The 17,549-nt window shown below is 42.4% G+C and overlaps 1 protein-coding gene across 1 annotated transcript in view; it reads right to left on the bottom strand.

The window, feature by feature from the left end:
• Positions 1 to 17,549, bottom strand: part of LOC126278781 (hemicentin-2-like) — a 732,365-nt gene that overhangs the window by 68,379 nt on the left and 646,437 nt on the right. The window contains exons 4-5 of the mRNA XM_049979058.1: positions 15,093 to 15,241; positions 1,078 to 1,239 (exon numbers count right to left, since the gene is read on the bottom strand). Coding sequence (XP_049835015.1) covers positions 1,078 to 1,239; positions 15,093 to 15,241 — 311 coding nt within the window. The remainder of the gene's footprint in view (positions 1 to 1,077; positions 1,240 to 15,092; positions 15,242 to 17,549) is intronic.

Below are 17,549 nucleotides of genomic sequence, written 5' to 3'. Positions count from 1 at the left end.
TTCCATTGATATGCGACCCAGCTTTCGTGCGAATCTTCATTTGGTGGTCTTGCTTTACAATGTCACGATTTTTTTTCCAAAATTCTTCTGCACAGTGGGGAGGGCAAAGCGACTGAATCTTCTGTTCTACTATCTCCCCGTTACAGTTCGTGAACCTAAATGTAAATTGCATTAATTAATGGTGCAGAGTGCACGTCAAATGTGATCTGTCCATCAGCCCCCTCTTCCAATGAGCGTGTGTAATAATACATGGCAATTAATTTTCTTTTTCTTCCTCTTCATTTTCCAAAACAGCTATCGCTTCTGCATTGTGCTACTACATCTTTTCGTTGTAGATGTGAACAAGTAATTGTCACGACTTTCGTGGCTACTGGCTGACGTATGGCCTGCTGACTTGTCTCCGGTACATTGGCAGACATTTGTTTAATTATTTCCCTGTCGTTTCCCCAGCAAAAGTAGCTGGCATTGTCTCTCTCCATTGCTTGACAATGTCAGCCTCACGTGCTCGGGAAACGTCAGGAAACTCGTTTATTTAGAACAGTTGAATCACACTCATAGTTAGTGATGGCTTTTGGTGAAATTATCCATTATTTGATCGGAATCTCCCAGACTGTGACTAACTGTGGTTGCGGTCGTCTGGTTGTCACACAGAGCAATCAGCTTGTCCCGGTACTGCTTCGGAACTGTCCCATGCGAGAGGATTGGACAGTAGTACATTAAGCTCCGTTAAGACCAACTGAGTGACTACTCGATTGTGCGGCTCCGAAAACTGGAGGGCTGACAACCTCCGGGAGGGTGATATACTCTCTACACGAATGTCCAAATTGATCCAAATGATGCCATATGGCATTGGATGACTCAGCAGCACTGCATCCAAATGCTCCCGTATGGCAATGGATGACATAGCAGTTTCGCGTATTTTTCTGGGTCCGATCACGGAAGTACTTTCTTTTATATCACAGGAACCGTAAAGGAAATGTAGATGAAAAATCTTAAACCACATACAAAGCTGTCACTTATTCATCTGGAGGACACAGTCTGGTTTCAGTATGTGGTGTTGGGTGTTGGAATACGCACCTGACATTCGTACGTGCCGTTGTCCCTCTTCTGGACGTACTTGATGTGGAGGCTCCAGTCGGTTCCTGACGGCGAGCTGACCACGTGGAAGCGGTCATCATTCGTGTACGTCACCGGACCAGAGGTCAGGATGTGCCAGTCTCGTCGCCTCACCCAAGACACCTGCGAACAGGAAAACCAGAAATACGGAATGAATTTGAAATCAATTGTCAATAGCACTCAGCCTTTCAATCGAGGCAAAAGATAGTTGTGTTTCATAATAACGATGTTTCCTAAATCAGCGTTTATTGTGTGTCAACAGACCGTTTTCTTCGGGGTAATATATGCTCCAAAATCCTGCTGCATATCGACGTTACTGATATGAGCTTGTAATTTTGTGGTTTACTCTCTTTCTTCAATTTTGGTGTGACCTGTGCAACATTCAAGTCTTTGGGTACGGATTTTTCGTCTAGGGAAAATGCATCAGCATACCCTGAAAGGGTATACAATCACGACAAGAGGACTTCCTTTTATTATCTGATTTGAATTGCTTCGCTACTCAAAGGATATGTGCTTCTACGTTACTCATGTTGGCAGCTGTTCTTAATTCGAATTCTTTAATATTTACTACGGCTTCTTTTGTGAAGACATTTCGGAAGGCTATGTTTAGTAACTCTGCTTTGGCAGCAATGTCTTAGGTAGTATCTCATATTCCTATCGCGCAAGGAAGGCATTGATGGTGTCTTGTCACTGGCATTCTCCGCACACGACCAGGATCTATCTGGATTTTATGCCAGGTTTCAAGACGAAGTTTCGTTGTGGGAACTATTATAAGCATCCCTCATTGATATCCGCACTAAGTTGCGTGCTTCTGTAAAAGTTTACCAATCTTCGAGGTTGTGCGTCTGTTTAAATTTGACTTTCCTTTTTTGTTGTTTTTGCAACAGCGTTCTGACCCGTTTTGTGTACCAGGGATCCATAGTTTGTTGATGTTTTTGGTATAACTCTCTCAAATTCTGCCGATACTAATTCTTTGCATTCAAACCAAGATCTACACTTACATTATTAATTTGGAAGGAGTGGAAATTGTCTCTCATTAAGGAGTCAAGTGAATTTTTTTTCTGCTTGTTGTGAATAGGTATATTTTTCGTAAATTTTTGTAAGATTTGGGGGTTGCAGTATTCACTCTCACTACGACAACCCTGTGTTTACTGATCCCTGTATCCGTTTTGATCCTTGTTGTTATCTCAGAGGTCAAGTGCGTTTCCACAACCATTAACTATTCACGTGAGCACACTGCCTGAAGTAAATTTCAGGGGATGCTTTTAGCACAGTTTCAGATGATGTTTTATATATACCTCCGGAATTAAACATGAATTTTCGTCAACATATCGAGGACAAATTAAAGTCACCGACAACTATTAGGAGTCCGGTACGTGTTTGAAAAAATTCAAGTTTTCTTGGAACCTAAATTGGGAGGTCGGTAAAATGATGCAATTATTATCGTATTCCGGTTGCCAACAATAACCTCAGCCCAAACTAACTCATAGGAACTACGTACTTCAATTTCGCGACAAGATAAATTACTTCTAACAGAAACAAACACGTCACCGCCAATTGTGTTTTGTCTATGCTTTCGGAACACCGCTAGGTTCTTCGGAAAAACATCAACTGAACTTACCTCTGGCTTTAGCCAGCTTAAAGTGCTTATAACTATTTGATCATTAGTGTTTTCTGATTCTTTCCCAACACAGGTACGACAATTTTCAAAAGCTGTACTGATAGTTCCTGTATCTTCTTCCTGTGTTCGGCTTGCACCCCTTGTGACTGAAGCCCTTTATGTGTTTTCCCGAGACCTTTTAACGTAAAAAAAAAAACAATCCACGACACACAACCCCTGCTACCCGTTATCCACCTCCTGCGTGTAGTGGACTCCTGACCTATTCAGTGGAACCCGAAACCCAACCACGCTATATCGAGGAATCTGGCTCCTACACGATCGCAGAAACCTCTGAGCCTCTGGCTCAGACCCTCCACGTTATTGTCCTTCATGTCTGTCGAAAACGACCATTGTGGAATGGTGCGTCAAGTTCGGTAGTGGTTTTGATTCGACACAAGATGCCGGTCGATGTTTTAACACAGAAGTTACGCCTACGCAAAGGAAAACTCTCCAGCATCCGCCCTACAGTTCTGAACACTCCCCATCCGAATATCATACCTTCGGTACCTTGAAAAGATTTTGAAATGTCGACGATTCTAGTCGGGTGATGATGTGCAGCAGGCAGTTACGTAGTTCTCGATGCAGCAAGACACGGTGCTGTACCAAATAGGTAACTTCAACCTTGTGCCTGGACGATTACCTCAATGCTCACATGATTTTTCCTGATTGGCATACCGGTTCCGGACTGTACGGTCTACAAACCGTAACCTTCCGTAATACGACCACCGAAAAAAATGACACAAAACTTATTGTAAATGAAGTTTAAAATTAATCTTTGTTCAATTTTCAAGGGCCGGCTGCTGTGGCCGAGCGGTTCTAGGTGCTTCAGTCCGGAACCACGCCGCTGCTACGGTCCCATGTCATACTCTGCCTCTGAACACTATGGGACTTAACATCTGAGGTCATCAGTCCCCTAGACTTAGAACTACTTCGAATTAAATAACCTAAGGTCAGCACACACATCCATGCCCGAGGCAGGATTCGAACCTGCGGCCGTAGCAGCGGCGCGGTTCCGGACTGAAGCACCTAGAGCCGCTCGGCCACAACGGGAGGCCGCCACTTAGGTTTAAGTAGTTCTAACTCTAGGGGACTGATGACCTCAGATGTTAAGCCCCATAGTGGTTAGAGCCATATGAAAGAATTTGCATTTTTCCAAGGAAAACATACCTTTTGTTAAATGCGTATGACATGTTCCTTTATATTTCTCTTAATGGACTTACTAAAATTTTCCTTTTTTTGTTAATTTACTGAAATTTTCCTTACATATTGTTATCACCCAGTACAAATTAATTTACTACCCTAGATGTTGGTTATAGATCTTTTACATATTGTTTCTCAAGTTGCTATTCATGCTTTACGCAGAAACTGAGCATTAACATACTCCTGTTTAAATAATGTATGAATTCAAAATTTGTGAAGTGTTAAATGAAACAACCAGTTTTCTGTTACCAGTCACTGTTTATTTATCCCCACGATGCCGTTCAAAGGTTTAAACCTCCATAATCAGGTGGATTTACATTTGTGAGTGTGACATGTGTGTGTGTTTGTTACGATTTTTTGGAAGAACTTCTGACACTGTCTAGTGAGAGAAATACAACACTATTTCAGGACATTATTTTGGGTTTCTTTTGACAAAACACTAAACTTATATATCCAGTGGTAAAAATAAAATAATAAAAATAGGGTACCTTCAGTTTTCACAGGTTCCCTTCACTGTCGTAAAACCTCATATTCTACTGTCATATTTGCAAACAAATATGGAGTTTGGAACCTATTAGAAACAAGGATCATATAGCAAAAGAGAAACATTGTAGCAATGTACAAAGAGCATACATGGTAACAACATTATTACAGACTAAATTTTAAGGGATTTTACAGAATAAATATTAAAGAATATTTGAGATCTTTGTTTTGAGGTCTTAAATACATGTGTAGTAATAAATATTTCAGGTGGTATATAAATCCGATTTTGTCACGTTAACGTAGCTTAAACTTTATGCTCGTTTATACAATAAGATGATATGTCGCAACCTTTAAGTGCAATAATTATGTTGGCTAATAAAAATTATTTTTGGGATGCACAGACGTAAATTAAAGGCTTGATGCAGAAGGAGAGGAAGATCACGAGAAAGTGAGAAGGAGAGAGCGGGTGGGAGTAGTGATGGGATGAGGGCAAACTTTCAAAGCCTAAGTGGTAGAGTAATACATGCTTAATGCTTTAAATATATAGATGAATGTAAAGTTTGTGTCATTAATTGATGTATACATAGTTTCAAGCTGACATGGGGTTGTTGGTGTGTTGATATATTTATAAATGAAGTTATGTCTAGTATATTTGGGGGTCTCATAGTAGCATAACTAAATGTTTATGGTAAATATGAAGGTGTGTGTGTGTGTGTGTGTGCGTGTGTGTGTGTGTGTACATTGATAATGTAATGTTGTAGGCAGTTGCTGAAAGCAGAGATGATACTATTGTAAATATTGTCATTTTTTTCTTTTAAGATGGATTCAGGTTGTTTTGTTTGGTGTTTGTATATTTGGAGTGTTTCGAGAATGTCTAGCTTTTTGCCTTTATGTTGGATGTGTAGGATCCAGATACTTGTGTTGTTAACACGATGGTTTGTTTCATGCAGGTGGGTGGCTACTGCAGATGTGTAGTATCTATTGTTTTTAGTGCTCCCATGTGTTCTTTGAATCTAATGTCATATGATCTGCCTGACTGTCCTATGTATAAGCAGTCACAGTGAAACATTCCAATCTTGTTTTCTGTGGTAAAGGATATATTTATGCCTTTTCGTTTGAAGACATTGGTAGTCTTATATGAAATGTTACCTAGAAGGGGATTGTATGGAAGATGTTTCCTTTTTGCTTTTATGATGTGATTGCCTTGCCACTACTGAGTGTTTCATGGTATCTAGTATGGAGCTGTTATAACCATTTGTAATAGCTGTTTGTTTTATTATTTCAATTTCTAGTTGATATTTGTCTTCAGAGACAGTGGTAGTGGGAATGCTATATTGATCACGAACCGGAATGCTGTGGAGTGTTGCAGTGTTGTGCAGCGTTAGTCACTAAACTAGATTTATTCTAGCATGGTTCCTTTCCTTATCGCTATGTTTATCATTGAGCATATCTTTGGGATATTTTCTGGAGATTTACTTCCAGCTTTGAAAAACCAACAACACTGTGCGAATAAAATTAGTTTACATGATATTTAGAAGGTTGTGACCTTAAAGTAGAACAATTTTCGATTTTCCTGACATTTCCGCCACGATTACTTCATGAAATGTGTATGCGAGTTTGTGATTTGTTCATTGCCTCATCTTGGAATATGTGTTACAGAAATTTTAATGGGTATAACATCACACTTATAGTGAGACGTTTCAACAGATAAAAAGTTCATTAAGGGAAAGGGGGGCAAAAAGTTCTGGAAACGACGATTGGGAGTTCAGTGTTGTAGGATTAATGATGTAACACCTCGTAGAAGTAAGACTGCAGAAATAATTTTTTAAGATAGCTTTTATGTGGACACTTATTTTCAGTAAATAAATTGGATCTCTACAAACTGTCCTAGGCCCCTTGTCTCACTGTGAACGATATAGTCAACATTTAAAAGAATGTCCTAATCTGTTTCTCTGATAGGTCCGCTACACATTCCAGTCCAGAGATACCACTAATTAACTTGAGCTGAGTTCCACTTCAGTAGCGCTTTCACTCTGTATTAAATTCTGACGCATTCGCTTCGCATGACAGTAAGAAATCAGAGAGCATCGTTAATTTGATATTCTTACCTTGAAAAGCGTGTTTATGTGCTTGCTCACGCTGTGCGACTCATACAGGTTGTATCGAAAATAATGTCGAAAACTGACATAGCTCAAAAGACATTACAATACAAGTAAAGAATTCCAGGAAACGTGAGTCAGCAAACGAGGTGTTAGCGAGATATTTGCGACTGTGAGGTTACGAGCCGCCACCGAATTCAGTAGGGAGTATTCTCCTATGTATACAAATACATTTCAAACGCAAACTTTCTATTATTCCCCCATCTAACTTAGCTGAAATATCACTCATGACGTATGAATGCGACATCTGACACGTAAGTCGCTTAAAAATTGATAGGCAGAGCAAGACCTGAACATTGGCCAGCAAATCACCTGATCTCAAGCTCCTCTCGACTCTTCAGTCTGGAGTTCTCTCAACACTGAAGTGTACACCTTAACTTTGTAAGGTTGAAGAGTTGCAGAAGTGAATCATACACTTTTGTAAAAATTTACGAGGTGGTCCGAAAGTATTGGAAGCAAGTTGTAGCTCGTCGTGGAGACGTGAACATTATTGCAAAACCTGTTGGAGAACAACATGTGAACATCTCCATGAAGTGTTAAGTACAGTAACTTGTACCGCTTGACACGATGACATAGTATTATATTTCGTTTTTATAGGAGGTCATGGGTAAAATTTGAATTGAAGCAGTTTTGACTTGTATGAAATTTTGACGTGTCATGTACACTGGCAGCAACTAGGACAAAATTTCATAGGAAAGTCAGCCTTGTCATGTAGCCAACCATAACAAATTATCACAAGAACGGCTCGTAATCAAACTAAAGGAAGGTTTTGCTTTTATCATCGTACACATTCATTCACGTCAGTTCTTCATCTTCTTCGTATTCTCCCTAAAGCAACGGACCGGTTTGTCCGTTGTGGCTTTTTGATCCATACACTTTCTATTGCGTGTATCAACTTTCTTTCCGCTTGGGGCACACTGTGGCAGCTGTTTTGGAATACCTTCAACATCACATCTTTGTATATGTTCTTTTCATTCTTTTCTGTATTGATTAACCGTTGAGCTGTAAATGCCTACATTTTCCTGATAGTTTCATTATGTAATCTATCGCCTGCTGTTACTCCCCCTACGGTTCTACACTCCTGGAAATTGAAATAAGAACACCGTGAATTCATTGTCCCAGGAAGGGGAAACTTTATTGACACATTCCTGGGGTCAGATACATCACATGATCTCACTGACAGAACCACAAGCACATAACACAGGCAACAGAGCGTGCACAATGTCGGCACTAGTACAGTGTATATCCATCTTTCGCAGCAATGCAGGATGCTATTCTCCCATGGAGACGATCGTAGAGATGCTGGATGTAGTCCTGTGGAACGGCTTGCCATGCCATTTCCACCTGGCGCCTCAGTTGGACGAGCGATCGTGCTGGACGTGCAGACTTGCGTGAGACGACGCTTCATCCAGTCCCAAACATGCTCAATGGGGGACAGATCCGGAGATCTTGCTGGCCAGGGTAGTTGACTTACACCTTCTAAAGCACGTTGGTTGGCACGGGATACTCGCGGACGTGCATTGTCCTGTTGGAACAGCAAGTTCCCTTGCCAGTCTAGGAATGGTAGAACGATGGGTTCGATGACGGTTTGGATGTACCGTGCACTATTCAGTGTCCCCTCGACGATCACCAGAGGTGTACGGCCAGTGTAGGAGATCGCTCCCCACATCATGATGCCGGATGTTTGCCCTGTGTGCCTCGGTCGTATGCAGTCCTGATTGTGGCGCTCACCTGCACGGCGCCAAACACGCATACGACCATCATTGGCACCAAGGCAGAAGCGACTCTCATCGCTGAAGACGACACGTCTCCATTCGTCCCTCCATTCACGCCTGTCGCGACACCACTGGAGGCGGGCTGCACGATGTTGGGGCGTGAGCGGAAGACGGCCTAACGGTGTGCGGGACCGTAGCCCAGCTTCATGGAGTCGGTTGCGAATGGTCCTCGCCGATACCCCAGGAGCAACTGTGTCCCTAATTTGCTGGGAAGTGGCGATGCGGTCCCCTACGGCACTGCGTAGGATCCTACGGTCTTGGCGTGCATCCGTGCGTCGCTACGGTCCGGTCCCAGGTCGACGGGCACGGGCACCTTCCGCCGACCACTGGCGACAACATCGATGTACTGTGGAGACCTCACGCCCCACGTGTTGAGCAATTCGGCGGTACGTCCATTCGGCCTCCCGCATGCCCACTATACGCCCATGCTCAAAGTCCGTCAACTGCACATACGGTTGACGTCCACGCTGTCGCGGCATGCTACCAGTGTTAAAGACTGCGATGGAGCTCCGTATGCCACGGCAAACTGGCTGACACTGACGGCGGCGGTGCACAAATGCTGCGCAGCTAGCGCCATTCGATGGCCAACACCGCGGTTCCTGGTGTGTCCGCTGTGCCGTGCGTGTGATCATTGCTTGTACAGCCCTCTCGCAGTGTCCGGAGCAAGTATGGTGGGTCTGACACACCGGTGTCAATGTGTTCTTTTTTCCATTTCCAGGAGTGTATATCATTTTGGCTGTTTGGATTCTGCCATGTGTTCTGGAGTCCATTGCCCTGCATTTCCTTTCACGTTTTCCATGGGAAACTGCTGTAACTTAATAAAGTTTTAAACATTCTGTCCTTTCGTACATTTCACCTCAGCGCTCTTCTGGTTTTACCATGCATCATACTGAATCTGTCAATCATTTATGATTTCATCATCACCGAGATACGATGTGTCACAGCGCAGGGTCTTTTTAAATGTTCAGAAGTTTTGTTTTTTAATACTGATTTACAACTTAAAGGTTAGGAGCTTTGGAATGCCATGGACTTACTTTCATTTGTCGAATGCTTACATTATGTTGGTTTTCTATCTTACAAAGTAACAGCGCTCACTGTAAGTTAACCTCACTGTCCGCAACTAGAATCTGGTGATCAGCACAGATAAGATTTTCGATTAAGTCTATTCTTTTGGAGGTGTCTTTTGTATTACGTTTTATAATAAGGTATTTCCATTCCGTCACACATCATCTAAATAAAACTGAAAAGTGTCTGTGAAATATAACATCACTGTTTGAACCGTCGATTATTGTCTCCTTGGTCGATATTTCCTGATTTTTGTTATTCTCTGTTCCTGTGCGTATTTTCTGGATAACTTCGATTATATGTGATGGTATCCCTCTTTCTTCCGCAATACTCTGTGGCTTTACACTGCGAATATTATTAAAAGCTTTACTGTAGTATATAAAGACTAGGTAGGTTTCTAAAAGTAATTCCTTTCTCCATTATTTATGTTACTGAGAAAAATCTCAGGAGGATCTTCCTTCCGAAAAGCTGTTTCGTCTTCAAGTAATACGTTACCTAAGGTGTTTCACATTCTATTTACTATTATCTTCAGTTTTGTATTTCCAATTTAAGATATATCTGTATTGTTTCCAAAGACTGTGCTTCATCCTTCTTTAATAGTAGATACTGCTAATTGCTTGCTTCCACTCCACTCAATTTCCTTTTTTTCTTTTTTTTTTTTTGCAGTAAAAATTTAAGAAATCTCAAAGTCTATAGGTAGGTTCATCTGGTAGTTATTAATATTTACTTGTATAGTTACATTATCTGTTTCAGGACCTTTTTGGTTTTTGACTGCTTTTAGGGCCTCTTACAGTTTCTCAAATTCTGTTTTATCAGTTCCCGAAATGTATCTGATATTCTTTTACATCATCATTCGGCTCTCCTGCCTCTTGTTACGACTACAGATTTTTACAGAACTTAATCAAGGTTTTCCGCAGCACGTGGTCTCGCTGTAGCATTCTCGCTTCCTGATCACGGGGTCCCGGGTACGATTCCCGGCGGGTTCAGGCATTTTCACTGTCTCTAGATGACTGGGCGTTGTTCCGTCGTCTTCATCATCATCATTCATCCCCATTACGGTCGGAAGAAGGCAATGGCAAACTACCTTCGCTAGGACCTAGCCTAGTACAGCGGTGCGGGTCTCCCGCATCGGCCCCTATGCTGTCGAGGAGGATGGGACTTCATCATCATTAAGATTTCTCTATTCGGAACGTGTGAATATGCTACACCCTCTTTTTCTCTATTTAGTTGTTTAATTATTTTGAATACTGCAGACTGACTGCCGTGTACATTTCCTTCTAAATTATATGTACAACTATCTCAGCTTTCTTTACGTGCAGCTCTCCCTAACTCCAATGCTTTTGTCTTTGTGCTCTATAATTCTCCAATGTGAGTAGTTTTCGCCATAGTCCACTGCACACACAGCTCCTTTTTCTACTGAACTGTATTTTAATTGTCTATTCCAAATAATAAGTTCCATTTTAGCTTTGAATTTATTCGTTTCCACAGGATTTAGAAAGTTACTCCTTAATTCAGTTAAATTAGTTTCTTCAGTTCTGTGTTTGACCTCATAAGTTTCTTTACCATCTCTTCCCGTAAGAGCATTTTACGAGTGTCCCGTAAATATCAGGAATCCGGTAACACATCAAATCTCAGACATCGCTACGGCCGGAAAAATATCCTGCAAGAACGGGACCAACGACGACTGAAGAGAATCGTTCAAAGTGACAGAAGTGCAACCCTTCCGATAATTGCTGCAGATTTCAATGCCGGGCCATTATCAAGCGTCAGCGCTCGAAACATCATCGATATGGGCTTTCGTAGACGAAGGCCAATTTTTGTAACCTTGATGATTCCACGACACAAAGCTTTACACCTCGCATGGGCTCGTCAACACTGGCATTGTACTGTTGATGACTAGAAACTTGTTGCCTGGTCGGACGAGTCTCCTACCAAATTGTATCGAGCGGTGGATGCTCCATGTCAGCAAAGGGACTGTTCATGCAGGTGGAGGCTCAGTAATGGTGCGGACCGTGTGCAGGTAGAGTAATATGGGACCCTGATACGTCTAGATACGACTCTGATAGGTGGCAAGCGTGTACGTATCCTGTATCCTGTCTCATCACCTGCATCCATTTATTTCCATTGTGCATTCTGAAGGACTTGGTGAATTCCGGCAGTACAGTGCGACGCCCTACACGCCCAGGATTGCTACAGAATGGCTCCAGGAACACTCTTCTCAGTTTAAACACTTCCGCTGGCCACCAAACTCCCCTGACATGAACATTAATGAGCATATTTGGGATGACTTGCAACGTGCCGTTCAGAAGATATCTCCATCCCCTCGTACTCTTACGGATTTGTGGACAGCCCTGCAGGATTTATGGCGTCAGTTCCTTCCAGTACAACTTCAGACATTAGTCGAGTCCATAGCACATTGTGTTGACTTCTTCGTGCTCGAGGGGGCCCTAACTCCGTTTTAGATAGGTACTTTGCCCCCTTAATGTAAAATTTTAAATGTGATTGATACAAATTTCTGATGATTCATAGTTGTACCCTGCTGTTTCCTTTGTAGTTTTCTTTTATGTGGTTTGTTTTTACCCATTTACTTTTAAATTTTACTCTTCCTCTTACTAACAGGTTATCAGGGTTCGTTTCCATTCCACTCATCAGTCTCACGTGATGGAATCATTTTCCCATGTTTTCATTTGCCATTGATTAATCTCTTATTGATCTACATCGGTGGGACACTTAGGTGTATTTGTCAATTTGTCAGTCTAAGTAATGTATTTTCTGTCTGCAGTGAACTGAAATTCGTAAATTCTGGTATCTTTTTCGATTCTGATTAATTTACGCTTCTTCATTACTGCAATTACTTCTTCAGTATGATTTTCTCCTATACGAACACTGGTATCTTCTCTCATGACAATGCAGTCATTCTTATTTACGAAGCTAAGAACACTTTATAAGTGCTTCTAAAATTTATCAGATTCACATTTTCTTCTTTCTTTAGAAGCATATACTGATGTAAAGCTCATAATATCCTCTAGCTATTTAGAATCTGCATTTAGCATTTTATTTATCGAATCGTAAGATCCTATCCTTCTCCTTAATTTGTCATTTACTATATTAGCTGCTCCTGCAACGGCTGTAGTTCCGGTAGGAATACCACAGTAAGTAAATGAGTAGACTCCAAGATAACAGGCTAACCTCTGCTTATTCTTGGCCTCAGACACTACAAACAAGTCTAATTCTTTCCATCTAGTAGTAATTCAAAACCTTTACAGGGAAAGCCATGTACATTCCATATTTCACTGCATGCATATTCAGATATACCACGTCGTGTACACTTTAGCTTCTACGCATTTCGGTACCATTTCATATGTCCGGTTTCCGAGGCTAACATGGAGTTCACCAGCAATATCAATTTTCCTGTGCACGCGTTACGAGCGCTGGGAAAGGGTAACCCAGTGGTGGATCTGCCACTTTACTGCTTCTGACCCAGCAGGATGTTTTTCAGAATTTTCTACCATGGGGAAACTGTCTTCACAACACCTGGAGAGCCCTCACTGTCCAGAGCTGTGAGCCACACTTCCTCTTGTTCCCCTATCAGATTTCGTGATTTCACTACTGGCCATTAAAATTGCTACACCACTACGATGGACGTGCTACAGACGCGAAATTTACCCGACAGGAAGAATATGCCGTGATATGCAAATGATTAGCTTTTCAGAGCATTCACACAATTTTGGCTTCGGTGGCGACACTTCCAACGTGCTGACTTGAAGAACGTTTCCAACCGATTTCTCATACACAAACACCATTTGACCGGCGTTGCCTGGTGAAACGTTGTTGTGATGCCTCGTGTAAGCAGGAGAAATGCGTATCATCACATTTCTGACTTTGATAAAGGTAGGATTGTAACCTATCGCGATTGCGGTTTATCGTATCGTAACATTGTTGCTCGCTTTGGTCCAGACCCAATGACTGTTAGCAGAATAGGGAATCGGTGGGTTCAGGAGAGTAATACCGAACGCCGTGCTGGATCCCAACGGTCTCGTATCACTAGCAGTCGAGATGACAGGTGTCTTATCTGCATGCATGTAGCGGATCGTGCAGCCACGTCTCGATCCCTGAATCAACAGATGGGGACATTTGCAAGGCAACGACCATCTGCACGAACAGTTCGACGACGTTTGCAGCAGCGTTGCCTATCAGCTCGGAGACCATGGCTGCGGTTAACCTTGACGCTGCATCACAGTCATGAGCGCCTGCGATGCTGTACTCCTGGGTGCAGGAATGGCCAAACGTCGTTTTTTCGGATGAATCCAGGTTCTGTTTACAGCATCATGCTGGTCGCATCCGTGTTTGGCTTCATCGCGGTGAACGCACATTGGAAGCGTGTATTCGTCATCGCCATACTGGCGTATCACCCGGCGTCATGGTATGGGTGCCATTGGTTACACGTGTCGGTAACCTCTTGTTCGCATTGACGGCACTTTGAACAGTCGACGTTACATTTCAAAAGAGTTACGACCCGTGGGTCTACCCTTCATTCGATTACTACGAAACCCTATATTTCAGCACGATAATGCACGATCGTATGTTGCATGTCCTGTACAGGCCTATCTGGATACAGAAAATGTTCAACTGCTGCCGTGGCGAGTACATTCTCCAGGTCTCTCACCAATTGAAAACTTCTGTCTGGTCAATGGTGGCCGAGCAACTGACTCGTCACAGTACGCCAGTCACTACTCTTGATGTACTGTTGCATTGTATTAAAGCTGCATGGGCAGCTGTACCTGTACATGTCATCCAAGCTTTGTTAGACACAATGGCCAGGCGTATGAAGGCCGTTATTACGAGCAGAGGTGGTTGTTCTGGGTACTGATTTCTCAGGATCTATGCATCCAAATTGCGTGAAAATGTAATACATGTCAGTTCTAGTATAATATATTTGTCCAGTGAATACCTGTTTATCACCTGCATTTCTTCTGGTCGTAGCAATTTTAATGGCCAGTAGTGTAACTGTACACGAGACGCATTTGAGACATGAAGTTTTATTATTGCTGAGTTCTAAAGAGCGTTCACAAACAGTACGGAGGCCCAGACTCGTAGCTGACGCAGAAATAAAAACAAGAAAGGACAGTTCCATAAAAACATGGGAGAACTGCCGGATATCAGTAACTTCCTGCCACGATATTTCGGCGCAGAGTCTTCTGGCCATCCTCAGGTGAGTGCCACTGTAGTAGTACAACTATAGTGGCACTCACCTGAGGATGGCCAGAAGACTCTGCACCGAAACATCGTGGCAGGAAGTTACTGATATCCGGCAGTTCTCCCGTGTTTTTGTCGAACAATCAGTACGCCTGGAAAGCTTTAAACATCACAAGAAAGGACAGTGTTATTATTGTATCCGTAGCAACAGTGGCACTGAGAGTGGTAACTGACGGGCAGAATAACCGCGTCTCTCATACAATGACGGGCGCTACCTGCCATATCTAAGTAGTGTGAGAGATAAGTTTTTTGAGTGGCTCCGGGACAAAGATAATCCCGTTTCCCCGATTTACCATTTTCTCGTTACACTTGTTAGTGGGCACAACGCTGCTTAGAGGCGGTGAAGAAGGTTGCGGGTAGTGGCGGAGCGGTACTCACCGGGCGTCCCGCGAGGTTCCTGACGCGGCAGTGCAGCACGGCGGTGGCGCCCAGCGGCACGCTGACGTCGGTCACCAGGCTGGTGTCGAACACAGGGTCCGCAGGCCGCGGGGTGGCGCTCGTGCGGGCCGACGGCCGCCTGCCGGACTCTGTCACAACACACCACACACCGGTCACGCGCCGCCAGCGCTGTAGTCCTCTGTCTCTACCTCTGCCACTGAAATACTGAATGTGTTTTTCCAAATATGTTTATTAATACGTGTAATACTTATTGTATGGGAAGCCGTCGGGGCTTGCCAGAAATCGCTCTCCTCCCTAGATACAATTCAAAAATTAGAAAAAATTTCCAACCCATGTTAAACAATAATTAGTCCAAACACTAGTCTTGCCTAATCTTTACTACTGTGACGTACTTCAACACGGCACAAATAATGAAATTTCGAGATGCCTCGGGCTAGTGATGAATGCTTGCGTTAGATACGTGTGAAATATATGGTTGTATGATCATATCAGTCCTTCATACTCCCAGCTAGGTTGGGTACGCCCACATAAGGCACGCGATCTCCACACGATGTGCATACTTCATCCATTTCATAGCCACTTATCTTCTCACATTAAACACCTATCATCATTACACGACCGCAATTTCAGATCGGATACGTCTAGCAACTTGGCTGTGCTTTTACATAACACAAAATCTTTCTCCGTGTCATTCTCCATCTCAGCCATACGACAATGGAACGCGTTCCCCTGTGATCTGCGTCTTATCCAGAACTACTCAACATTCAAGAGGGAACTCAAAACTTAAATATTACGAACGGTATAGGCACCATTGTTGTGCCCCTCTCATCTGTTTCTTTCTCCTCTCCATCATAGCTTCGAATTTTACCATTCTATTTCTCTTCCTCTAACCTATCTACCTCTTCTTTATCTCTATCCCTCCTTTGTATCGTCTTACGCCTCTGCTCGGTCAGAATAACCCACAAGCTGCAAGAACATAACGAGAAAATTCCCAACTAGCTATCGGACAAACATGCATAAAAGAAAAATATGTCTACTTTCATATACACAGTCATCACTATTATTATTATTATTATTATTATTATTATTATTATTATTGATTGTTATAATTATTGTTTTGATTGTTGTAATTATCATTGTACTACGGTTACAATATCTATTTTTTTCCGTAACATTAATACTGTATAACACGTTATATGTCTTTAATGTTCTGTAGAAACTTAAACTCGTTCAATCTGAGTATGCCTGGTTAGGTATAAGAGAGGTCCTCAAGGCCCTAATCTTGCTAGGTAAAATAGATGCATAAATAAATAAAAATCCTAAAAATACTATACGGGATGATATCTTCATCGTGTACCAACTCTATGGATTGATCGACCAGAGGATACGGAACAAAACATGAACTTATGTTCGGAAACCCATGATTTCCGTGCAAGACACCATTTATTCAATAATACATTGTTACAGAAACTGCAGTCTAATACGCGCTGTACCATGCATCCACTCCTGCTAGTGTTGTGTCCGGTTCATTTCTCTTACTGATTGCCCTTGTGGAGGATGTGATACAGTGTTTATACACTGTGTTTTTTTTTGGTCATCAGTCTACTGACTGGTTTGATGCGGACCGCCACGACTTCCTTTCCTGTGCTAACCTCTTCATCTCAGAGTAGCACTTGCAACCCACGTCCTCAATTATTTGCTTTACGTATTCCAATCTCTGTCATCCTCTACAGTTTTTGCCCTCTACAGCTCCCTCTAGTACCATGGAAGACATTCCCTCATGTCTTAGCAGAAGTCCTATCATCCTGTCCTCCTTATCAGTGTTTTCCACATATTCCTTTCCTCTCCGATTCTGCGTAGAACCTCCTCATTCCCTATCTTATAAGTCCACCTAATGTTCAACATTCGTCTATAGCACCACTTCTCAAATGCTTTTATTCTCTTCTGTTCCGGTTTTCCCACAGCCCATGTTTCACTACCATACAATGCTGTACTCCAGACATACATTCTCAGAAATTTCTTCCTCAAATTAAGGCCCGTATTTGATATTAATAGACTTCTCTCGGCCAGAAATGCCTTTTCTGCCATAGCGAGTCTGCTTTTGATGTCCTCCTTGCTCCGTCCGTCGTTGGTTCTTTCACTGCCTAGGTAGCAGAATTCCTTAACTTCATTGACTTTGTGACCATCAATCCTGATGTTAAGTTTCTCGCTGTTCTCATTTCTACTACTTCTCATTATCTTCGTCTTTCTCCGATTTACTCTCAACCCATACTGCGTATTCATTAGACTGTTCATTCCGTTCAGCAGATCATTTAATTCTTCTTCACTTTCACTCAGGAGGGCAATGTCATCAGCGATTCGTATCATTGATATCCTTTCACCTTTTATTTTAATTCCACTCCTGAACCTTTCTTTTATTTCCATCATTGCTTCCTC

The sequence above is a fragment of the Schistocerca gregaria genome, chromosome 6, assembly GCF_023897955.1.
Source record: "Schistocerca gregaria isolate iqSchGreg1 chromosome 6, iqSchGreg1.2, whole genome shotgun sequence".
NCBI classification, from domain to species: Eukaryota; Metazoa; Arthropoda; class Insecta; order Orthoptera; family Acrididae; genus Schistocerca; species Schistocerca gregaria.
This window is presented reverse-complemented; position numbering and strand designations above follow the sequence as displayed.